The sequence below is a fragment of the Ptychodera flava genome, chromosome 6 (assembly GCF_041260155.1).
Source record: "Ptychodera flava strain L36383 chromosome 6, AS_Pfla_20210202, whole genome shotgun sequence".
Taxonomy (NCBI): domain Eukaryota; kingdom Metazoa; phylum Hemichordata; class Enteropneusta; family Ptychoderidae; genus Ptychodera; species Ptychodera flava.
In genome coordinates, this window is record NC_091933.1 from 10,732,186 (window position 1) to 10,744,210 (window position 12,025).

At 37.9% G+C, this 12,025-nt stretch overlaps 1 protein-coding gene and 1 long non-coding RNA gene across 3 annotated transcripts in view; one reads left to right on the forward strand and one right to left on the reverse strand.

Annotated features, from left to right (window-relative positions):
* Nucleotides 1–299: 299 nt before the first annotated feature.
* LOC139134263 (uncharacterized) lies at nucleotides 300–2,007 on the reverse strand. The gene is made up of 2 exons (XR_011552758.1): nucleotides 1,919–2,007; nucleotides 300–1,040 (listed from the first exon to the last, which is right to left on the reverse strand). It is a non-coding gene; the product is annotated as an uncharacterized lncRNA (long non-coding RNA).
* Nucleotides 2,008–10,204: 8,197 nt separating this feature from the next.
* The window catches only part of LOC139134804 (monocarboxylate transporter 13-like), a 70,166-nt gene continuing 68,345 nt past the window's right edge, over nucleotides 10,205–12,025 (forward strand). The window contains exon 1 of one of the 2 annotated variants that reach the window (XR_011552876.1): nucleotides 10,205–10,329. Coding sequence is in view for 1 of the 2 variants with exons in the window: in XM_070701860.1 (XP_070557961.1) it covers nucleotides 10,311–10,329 (19 nt within the window). In the remaining variant the exon portion in view is untranslated. The remainder of the gene's footprint in view (nucleotides 10,330–12,025) is intronic. The other variant, XM_070701860.1, reaches the window with a different exon arrangement.

Below are 12,025 nucleotides of genomic sequence, written 5' to 3' on the forward strand. Positions count from 1 at the left end.
GAAAAGACTTCTTGAGATATATCGCCAACAGACTGACGGACAGACAGACCGACAAACCGACAGATGTCAAACAGGCAGACAGACACACAGATAAATAGATAGACAGACAGCCAGGCAGACAAACAGACAGAGACACACAGACAGACAGACAGACAGACAGACAGACAGACAGACAGACAGACAGGACATACAGACAGACGACAGGCAGGAATCCAGACAGACTCGACACACATTGGATGAAGTATGTGAACACTTCGGCAATGAAAGCAGATACAAAGGACGTGTGTAATAGCGCTATATTGATCATACTTAAATTTTAATGCTTTGAACGTACCATCAAAGAAAAGAATTACATTTGATCTCATTCATCAGTAAAATCAATGTTTCAAGAGGTAATGGAAGATTTCAGACTTCAGTTTAATTCAATTGACTTCGCTTCCTTGCAACAATTTAAACCAAGAACCATTGGATACAATAAAAATATGGCAGACTTTCAACAAATAATCTGGTAGAGTGCGTTTGTTTATATTCCCCCTTTTCTGGTAGAATTATTATAACATAGCTTACTGAACAACCAACATCCAATTGGTCTATTAGCATGGAAAGAAGCATCGAATTTAACACATTTGCAGGTATAGGATGAAATAACATTATCCCAATCTTTAGACTTGTCACTCTTTTGTTTATAATCGGCCATGGTATGCACCCCTCCTTTAAAGATTTCTGATCAGAATCCTTAGCTGATGCCATTTCGTATGCCACAAATCTGCATCCGTTAGCGACGACCATGGCAGACACCCGGTTGTTCCAGTTACCATGCGAAGCCAATCTGGTCCTCTCTCGAACGACCTTTTCGATGGTTAATGTTGCACCACGGCAATTATCCGCAGGATCATCACTGGCGATGTCATAGAGCCGAACGCAATCGCTTGAATCCAAGTCTTCCGGATCCGGACACGCGGCGAAGCAACTACCAAATAGCGCCAACATAACGATGAAGCTGAACTGCATGGTGTCAAGAATACTTTCGCCGTTTAACCCTGGAAAGACATAATACATTTTATATAGATAAATAGACATTACATACATGCGCAATATAAAGTATGAATTGTAATGTCAAGTAAGAAAGTTATATTTCGTAGCGACAATGTTTGGTATTTTGTTGAGTCTGGACACAGGGTTCTATATAGGTTGCAGTATTGCTGGACTTTGATACTTCATGACCCCCTACCCGGACATATACTGGAGGGCGAGTTTTGGCACATATCTCGTATCGCTTTCAACAAATCTTGTCAGCCATGCTAAAAACAGTGGCTTTCATTTTGAATATGCTACCACAGCTCAATTTTTCGTTTAACACATGTTCTTTCACTTTCAAGAATAAAGTGAATTAATATTTGCTACACTCAGCCGCACTACCTTATGGTGAAATGGCATTACGACTACTTAAAAGGCAAAACATGGCATATTTCATGTGATATTAAATGACGCCAGACATTTAGCACAGAAACACATTCTGGAAGGCATTGCTATATTGTTTTGAAATGCTCTGATAGTCAACCTCGTGAGAGTAATATTTAATCATAAAACATGCCAAGAACGAAACTGTATATTTCCATCATGATGACCAGACTCTAATCATCGTTACAGACGTATACGATTTTTCATAAATATTCACTTTCTACAAATGAAAAATATTATGTCCTTCGTTTATAAACATTTGCACTGTACTCATATTTGTACGTGTACGTCAAACGGATAAATTAAGTGACACAGCACGACAAATGTACAAAGCCCCTGAATCTCTAAATGTTATATCCTTGTCATGTTCAAAAGTGAAAAAATCGATATGCCCAACAATTTGATCCGATAGACCAAGGGAGCTGAACATTTCTACAATATAAAGATATAAACTTACCTAGTATGAGGAAGATTGTGGCAAGGTGTTCAATTTTCAGATGGTAGCTGTAGTTTGATCGTTGAGGCATTGAAACAGAAGTCTTTATAAAGAGATGAATCCGCTGAGTCATAAATTTATTTCACATGGAAGTTACTCTATCGCCTTTTGCTATTTAAATTTTCTCGGGCAGAGGCACTTAATTTTCACCTAATAATCTTTATTTACAGAAGTTATATTGTGTTAACGACTGATTAAAATAAAACTGTGTTTACTAGGGTAATATAATTGTGATGTTTGCTAGGGTGAACCTGCTTTAAGATTATTACAGTTTTAACATACATGAAAATGTTCGATAAGTTATGATAGTCGGACAAGTTTCAGCATGTCTTTCCTTCCAGTCGATATTATTTTTAGGTGAAATAACCTATTTCCTTTAAATTAGATTTTCTAAGATAATAAAACTTCGGCACAAAAATGCTTCAATATTTGTCATCTGACAGGTCTGAACGTACAAAATGTCTAACGATATGACAACTGATAGATGGTGTCAGTAAACAGTCGTTAAAGATTTTGTCACATATCAATAATGATAAAGCAAACTCTCAAATGTAATGTTAGCCTTTTCCATTGTCACAACACCTTCGTCTTCACTGAACATGATTTCATGTAAGATAAAGTAGTTTGAATGGCATACATATATGGTACAACAACTATTCGTTGAAACCTATTAAATATAAAAGCTTTCTAAAATATAAAAAAAATCCCTTATTTCGCATTTATTAAATGTTGTGCAATATGTGGTTACCTCTAATACGTACGAGCCAGAAGCAAATTTATCCCATTTTACTCACAGAATTATTTACTTACTGAATAATTTACTGCAAACATACGTTTTCGCTTACTGCAAAGAGCTTATGTGGACTTTTCAGATCAATAAATAAAGGTTGATGTGTTGTCATAATTGTCTCGAATTTAATTAGTATCAAATTTCTTAAACTCATGGAAGCTGTTATGTCAAAATGCTTTGTTACGTGTTAAGTAATAATTAACGACATCTGCCTCGTACGCCCCAAACACACTCCCATTCAATATTTACTACTTGCGTCTGAAATTTCTATCTTGTACATGGCAGCACAATCGACCATGATGCTATTTAGCTGCTAACTTGCTTTGAAGGACCTGTAGGAGCTATGCCTCTCGCATGAAGAGTTATAAATTAATTCTTAACAAAACGTTACAATGCCTTTGACACAATGAATAGAGTGATTTGAAAAACATGCCACTACCTGCTGTGCGTTTCCATTGACGTCAGTGAGATTATTTGTACTTTTAATTGAGTCGATTCTATCTTGCCTTTTTTTGCCTAATTTGTTAATTTGCTTATTTCCGTCTGGTTTAACAAGCTCAGAATTTGTAAATATAATATCATGTCCCTCGTGCGCAAATTGCTTTCATATGGACACAAACTGGTCATTATTGAGGGAGATTTCTTTCATTTTGTATTTCCTGTCACTCTTTGTCCGTTTCGAGTTAAGCATCCAGTAAACCATTATTGCACATTATGATTTATACTAACTGTCTCCATGCTCGCAAATATGGACAAAACCGCCAGGAAGAAAAAAAAACAACATAAAAGATCCATGACGAAGTTGCGTCCAACTGTTCTACAGCAGCGAATATTTTATAAACCAAAAGACCCATTTTGCCCATTATTTTATTGGCCCAAGCTGGTTTGTTTCCCAGAGGGGTCATAAACCGGTTACTGCAACCCTCACCTCTGGTTGATCGCTCCATGCTATTTATGATACGGGATAATGTGTCACTAACTAATATGAGATCTATGGGTGCTACATATTCAGACAGGCATTGTCGAGCTCAATACATCTTATTATAACATATGTATCTTCACACCTTTCATTTCCCTAGGGGACCTGATTCCCACTTAGAAACACTGTCATCATTTAAAATCCGGATTGAAGTCAGACATTTTCAAGAATTCTCCTGACATTCGTTCTCGTCCTGTGGTTTTGAATGTTGTCAGGTGCAATTGAATATAGACTGTCCTATTTAGTTTCTACATCTGATAGAGAACATGTTCGTTTGAACAGTCATTATATGATTATAGAAATGTGAAGTACGTTCACCCCCCGCATTGTCTACGTTTCAGACATCATAGCATGACATCTATTTGAGCGAGGTGCCTTAAACAGAATCGCACTGTTGCTTGCACAGTGTTTTGTATGGAAATGATATCGAAACAAAATTCAAAAAAAGCGTTAGGCTGGAAAGTTATACAGTAAATTAAAGTCTTCAGCAGTACGTCCATATTTAGTGTTAAATAATAAAATCTTGATTGATGAGAAGCAATGGTATGAACTTGGTTTTCTCTCGAGTCGATATTTCTCTGTGTCATATACTCATGCTAAAAACTATCAGAATATTATTTACATTATAAACGCGTATCTCTATATTACTGATATCTTCAATTTAATGCTTTGAAAGGGGATAACGTTTTAGCTGATAAATATTTCAAGAATAAATGGGATACTCAGATCAATGATTAAGCTCATGTGATTCGATGAGTCTATGACACATTTTACACCAAGGACCACCAACTTCAATAAGTACGTTGGAGTCATTTTACAAATTACCTTGTAAACGACGATCATTATATTTATTCTCATATATTTCAGGCATAGGTCATTGAAATACCAGTGTCCAATTGATCTATTACCAAAGAAAGAACAATTGAATTTATGTATGCACACTATTTTCATGTATAGGATGAAATAATATTATCCCGGGTTTTCGACTTGTCAACTTTTGTGTATACACAAAACAAGACACCCCTTCACCAAATATTTTTTCAGTCTCCCCAGCTGCTGCCTTTTCAGAGGCCACAAATCAGTATCTCTCAGCAAACGACCATGGCAGAAACTCTGTTGTTCCAGGCTCCATGTGAATTCATTCTTGTCCTGTCTCGCAAATTCCTTTTTGGGTGAATTATGTAGCACCGCAGCATTTTTTCACATAATCGTCACTGCCTAGGCCACGGAGTCGAGCGCAGTCTTATGGGTTCAAGTCCACCGGTTCTGGACACACGGCGACGGAACTACATAAGCGCAAAATTTAACATAACAACTAAGCTAAACTGCATCGTGTATGTCTTTTTTCACTTCAGTCGCCCAAGTTTGAAAGATATGAGTCCAAAATAAATATCTTCAATAAAATGTCAATTAGCGCGAAAAAAACATTTTTTATCGTGAGTGACAATTCGTGGTCAGAAAGTAATATTTAAGTAGTGAATATTTCCTGAGTTAGACAGTGAGTAATTAATAGAGGTGGACTACTGGCGTTTGGCGAGCCATGCTTGCCATGACCTGAAGGACTGATTTTCACAAGGACATATGCTACTTTTCTTCAGGCAACTATCATTCGTTGAACGACTGGTTCACATTTGAATAACACCAGTCATCTTTCTCAACATCACACACCTAAAGGCAATGCTATTAAGGTGTTACCAAACTGGTGGGGTACTATTGTCAAGAAGTCAAGACTGGATAGTCATCCATCACGAGAAGACTGTAGAGCGTAGTTACGTTTACGATGTCAATATATAAAAATTCTGGTAAGCATGTATTTTCCAGACAGTAACCATAGAAATTTCTGAGTCTTTCTTCTAGTAAATTTATATCTTTGTGTTAACTCTTTGGGAAAATATACGTAACTTTTCGATTTTTGAAAAACAAAGAAGATAAAAATACTCCAGACGTTTAAAGAGTTAAAATGAGTCCCACAAACGGTGGACCAGAAAAGAATTGTACAAAATTTGAGAGCCCTAATATTTGTCCCCGAGACTCACTCTACCTTAAAATTTATTATACAGATGAACTACATTTTTGCATCGTAATCTGTATTTAAGGAAGGCAAATTAGGTTGCACGCTATATTTAAAGTAAAACTGCGTTAACCAGGGCAAATCAACATGGTCTGCTTACGTGAACAGTCTCACGGGATTTACATTTTATTTTAATTTATTGGAAATCATTTGATTGACAGAAGAGTTTCAGTCCGGTCTTTATTATTTTTAGGAGAAATAACCTACTTCCTTTATATGACGAATTTGTATTATATGGCTGCATCAAAAGCGCGTAAATGTTCATCTGAACGTCAATCAATTCCTCAAAGAAAATGACATCGAATATTTCATTTCATCCTCTGCCGTCAAGAAATTGCTAGCGATGGGGTCGTCGAGGTATACGGACAAGATATTGGCTCTCTATCTTCTCAGCAAACGCTTCCTCGTCCGCAGAAGCTACGTACTGGTATTGCTTAACAAAGAAATGCCCTCTGGTGTTAAAATGATTCAACTCATCTACATTATCTTAGCCTAATCGTAATTGTACATTCAATTAAACTATCGCCAAAGATATGAGTTAATCGGTCATCAACTTTAGAACACTCTTACGGTTATACGCAGGCTACAGTTATGGTATCATTAATATATGTCGTAATAAATGATGTAATTCGTTAAATACATTTCAAATACCCTCATAAAATAATTAATGAAACACTATTGAAAACAACACATTTTATAGTATTGCCTACCCTTAAAATCTAGGATGTTCGAGGAGACACCCGCTCGTCTAGCTTTGAATCTCTTGTCGCTTTGCTAACACAATTTCATAATCAAGGTGAAGTGCACCACTTGTAGTATATGGTGTCGTATTTAATGTTCGAGTTTACAACATTACTGTTGAGTTGTAAAATTGAATTCATAACAGAATGTTGAGTTGTAAATTGAATTCAGAACAGTAAAAGAGAAATTAGGTATGTTGGCGTGGACTATACCACATGCAGCAGAGGCGTACATTGCGAGTAGCGAAGCCACGAGGAGAATACCACTGTATTGCATTGTTATGATGGAAACCTGGCCGATGAAATGCGAAAGTTTGTAAGTAAATATTTAAGTAGATGCATTTGTTGCATAGATAGCTCTGAAAGTTCGTCAGTATTTAAGTTGATACAGGGAGTCTATAGCTAGACCTGAAAGTTAATAAGCAAGTTTGTAAGTATAAATAAGTAAATTAGTAAATAGGTACGTTAGCTGATACAGGAGGTGCGTAGCTCTTAAAGTCGGAAAGAAGCAAGTTCGATACGTTGACACAAGGGGTGCATAGTTAGATTTGAAAGTTCGAAAATAAGTTACTACATCTTGAGTGTTTTAACTCCCGTTTATTTTCCCGAGTATAAGAGAAACACATCGCTTTTCCTTGAGGCTTTAGGTCGAGGGGTAAAGCGATGTGTTTCTGGAAACACTCTGCCACGAGGGGTAATAAATGGGCGCTAAAGCCTGAATAAAGACCAGGTTATACGTGTTTTATAAACACGCCACACGCCCATTAGTATTATGATTAAATGTGTTTTGATATAGTGCACCGCAACAATCCATTGTGAAATGTTTACTTGGCAATTCTCCACAGCGGTAACAGTAGTACCACTTTCTTCTGAAAGATTTTCTAAGTATACCTAGCAACATCCTTGGTTGCACTTGAATCTTTTTCGTCGATGAGTTGTTCAAGTTCCTACGCTGTTCGAATGGAACATCTTACTGTTTTAGATAGAGGTTCGTCGCTAATCCTAGTCACCCGCCATTGTTTCAAAGCTGCAGACGACACTACAGTCACGTGACCGGGCACTTTTCCAAATTTAGTCAAAAACTTTCCCAGGGAATAGTCTTTCAAAAATAACCTCTGACGTCACTTTTTCGATTCAGCGGGGACTAGGCGTATTTATTTTCTCGTCACATGACGTATTCTGGCGAATCGCAAGACGGCGTGTTATAGTAATATCTAAAAGTTCGTGGGAAGTCAGTACATAAGTTGATTCATTGAAGTATGTTCGTTGATACAAGGCATTTGTCAAAACTCTTGTTCAGGTAAAAATGCACTGGAGAAGGCTTTAGGCTCAGATTGAAAGCTGGATGACAGCTTGTGAAACTTTTCATCTTAACGTTGCATACATCAGCATACCATAGTCGGCTACACGGACTGTAGGCCGAATTGCATGGCTACCCATGCAAATGAACCGAAGTCAACTCAAGTCAACTGATTTTAGTACGACCAGGTATCATTCTCGCACACACTTTTTACAAGTGCGTCCGTCGTTGTTCTGCGTATTTAACATTTCCCTACATTCCAGGGTAAACCTGTTTCTTACACATAAGCTCTGCTGAAGAAATGGCATTCTGTTGGATCTTTTAGAAATACAGGGTTCCACACTCGAGAGAAAAGCCAAATTAAATTTTTCGGTACCGCCTCAAGAATCAACTTGAATTTAGGGAGGCACTATCAGAGGATGGTGAGTTCGGGACCCGGTTCAAGACCTAGAGGTCCAGAGTAACTGTTAGACTTACTGTCGGGGGACGGTGAGTTCGACTCGGAGACTCTGGCACAGTTATTGTGCCCCTGAGCAAGGTACTTTACTCCTCAGTGCTCCACTTGGGGTTAGAGGGTTATGTGTATCTCATCCTATAGTAATTTGGCTAACGCATGTTGGATGGTGGACTGATAAAAAATTGACTCTCTCCTCGCCCTCGCACATTAATAAACTTCACAATCAGTGCGTTTCCTCATTCCCTTATTAATCCCTTCTACCTTCATTTCCATTAAAGTTATCCCGAGGAAGCAAGGAAATTGATTCAAAGTATGAGCTTTGGCTTTGGCGATCATTCAAGTGTTTCGTTCTTTAACCAAATCTCAAAAATGATCATGTGGCAATTGACCAATCACAATGCGTCATTCGGAAGTCTTTATTTATTGGCAACAGTAGGGAGGGCACTAAAGAATAAGGAAATTGTGGGATGAAATTTATAAAAGCACACAGTTTCTTAAATGCTTTATTAATAACTCAAGAAAGTGGCGTATTTTATGTAATAGAATCCTTTACAAGGCCTTGGCTTTTTATATAACGACCTAGAGCTCACGATCCAGCTGGTAAAATGCTATTATTACATGTTCTCGCCATTACGCTTTTATGGACTTCCAAAAGAAATACAGCAGCCAAAAGGTCAGTTCGGAGCACTTACCCACAGATCAAGCAACATGGCGGCCAGCATTTCTTCCGCGATCGAAATTAGTGGCTGAGGTGAAATTTCGTAACAATCACTGTCAGTTGTAAGTATTCGAGTCCGACAAAATAAATCTACTCGACAAATTTTGAATTATTATGTTTTATTTTTGCCAATATGGAGGTTCGTATTCCTATATCTAGACTCAACTGTCGCCTGAACTTTCGACGCACCAGACTTCGTGCAGGAAACATACAGTAACTGTAACAAAAGGGCGGGTAAACCGTCTTGGCCGCACGCCGCGCCTCCAAAGTCGTGTCGTGAAATCAAAATTTCATAATTTGCGACAAATAATTATCCGAACAATGAAAAACAAGAGTGATATACCCGTATATTCATGAGGAATCTTACCTGAATAATTTTTCGGAAACAACGAACTCGAAGCAGGTCGCATCAGCTTACTAGGTTTCGTAAACATTGCAACGACGGTGAGGCGCGGCCGACTGGACCGCTGTTACAGTGTCCACTGTCATGATTCGTTTCTCAAAAAATAGGGTAAATTTGTTTGAAGTGAAATTCTCTGCCTCTGATAATTGCTATCTTAAATCATGTATAACGTCGCAGAAGGAATATGTAAAATGAGCGATCGTTTGGTATTTGTTCAGAATACTGTGTTTTCGCCGTTCCTCGCTCATACGACCGACGATTAGAAATAATTCAGAAGTTGCCCGCGGCGTACTTATACTTTTACCAAAGTAATTTCAATATGAAGAAATCCTCTATAAGGTAATTAAACTAGTATTACAGTAAACTTTAATGATAATAAATTCTTCACATAATGTAAAAGGTTCATAGTTGTGGCAAGCAACGGAGCACCAGCGATTGTTACCATTTGCATGCATGCAACGACATTATGGAAGCTTATATGGCTTATTGTAAAGTTTTCTTGTGGTTTTAAATGGCCAATCTAATTTGCGCGTTCAAAAATTTTGTCCTTGTATTTTCATATTCAGGCCACAGACACCAGCATGTAATCTGTGTATGAGATTTTATATCAATCCAATCATCGTATACGTTTTGTGATGCCGAGTAAATAGGAAAGGAGCTATACAACTATAGCCTCTCACAGCCCCTCGTTCGCTACGCAGCGGCTCCATCTCCAACCATATGGTGATGCGCCCTCAACGGCTCTTCTCGTAGCGAGGATAACAAAGCCAGCCGGATTATTAGATAGGGGCCGTAACTGATCATGTGGGTTATTACTTCAATAGTCGCCAGAGGCACATGTTGGCTTGAAAGACTTGCAATTATCCATCCTACAATGTCTTATTCTTGGGAGTAAATGACGCAATTGGACACAGGTAAGTACACAATACTTTAAGGTTTTTGTTATAATAAGACACGTTTTCTCGAAAAGATACATTGTGATTTCTTTCATAGCTCACTTGCCGACTACGATGACCTCATATCAGCAGCTTCAACAGAAAACTGTCACAGTAAATCTCATAACGGTATTCTACTACACACAGTGGTTTACAATGGCATACGAATATATAAGGTAATTTAACATGGTTTCCGTCCATCGAATCACGTACCATTAAGTGTATGAACCAGAAGCACCAGCTTCCGGGAGACATACTCGACCTTGTTATGATTTTTCTCAAATATCTAACTCAAAATTAAGGGTGACGAGACAGTCAGCGAAAAAGAAGTCAAATATAGGTGATAGAAACCTGAAACTTCGACTCAAAGTGACACAGAACATGTTAGAATTTTTTCGTATAGTACCCATCAGAAAAAAAGTTACAGTCTTGCATGGGTATTTTAAGACCACTGAAACTTAAATAAATCACCAAAATTGACTCAATGAATACGTTTCACATTGGAAACAGGTTGCTGATAACGAAGTAGATTTATTTTTCGTGCCAGTGCAAACAGGCTTACCATTGTTATTTAGCATATGTGTAGCCATGGAGTCTATACAGAGGAAATGCCAAACGGCCGCAGACTTTAATTTTACATGCGTTCACACGGCACGGATTGTAATAAGTTAAAAATTAACATTTAATTGACACAATCTCTCTATGCTTTTACCGATTGTGTGATTTGGACCTTGAGCAGCAGATAGCAGCAAATGAAGTCAATGTGAGTAAACATGGGCCATTTATATTCGCCAGCTTAAAACGCGGCGTGCAGAAGCGTAATCATATTGTTGCGCTCGTAGTTTTGGGAATTAGAGTTGAAGTACCAGTCTGGATCGTAATACTCTCTGCAACTGAAGCAAGATGTTTGGTGTAAGCACCACTTAAGATCTTTATTACAAGGTGGCAACCGTGACGTTATACGGGTCTCGATTTGCGTGTGTGTGTGTGTGTGTTGTGTGTGTGTGTGTGTGTGTGTGGTGTGTGTGTGTGTGTGTTTTCATCCTCTACAAAGTTAAATACTTTTCTAAACTTACATAAGTACAAAATTATCATGATACAATGGCCATCACATGTATATTTCTGTCAATGTTTGATCGTTTTCTAAGATTAAATACGATCACATCATGGAATATCCCGTTCTCGATTGTTGTTATTCACGATTTTACCAATTATTAATTAAAGATGTGACGTTCTCTCCTTGTACGGTCTTGACCAACGGTACACACCTTGGCCACATGAAGGACGCTTGGAGATAAAATGTTTACAAGAGAGGGCGTTACAATATCAATAAAAACATAAACTAAATATGTCTCAATGGGAAAGAGACGCAGGCTGAGTTTATTTGGTCTGCTGTTAAAAGTAAATTGGTATATCCCGTACGAAAGTTACAAGGTTGCCCCAACAAACTGCAACGTAGTGTAGACTTTGTGACATCCTTGATAAACCTGCCTGATACTGACTTAGAAGTTGCCCATCTTTGTAACAACCCTCACATGATATCTACAAGAATCTGGCTACCTTGTGCAATCCTTGTACAAAGTCCATCTTGCTTGTATGATATTCAGGCAGGGCGTATAAAGATTACATAAGGATGTGTGAGCCTTGTAGTATTAGTCCAATGTATAAGATTACC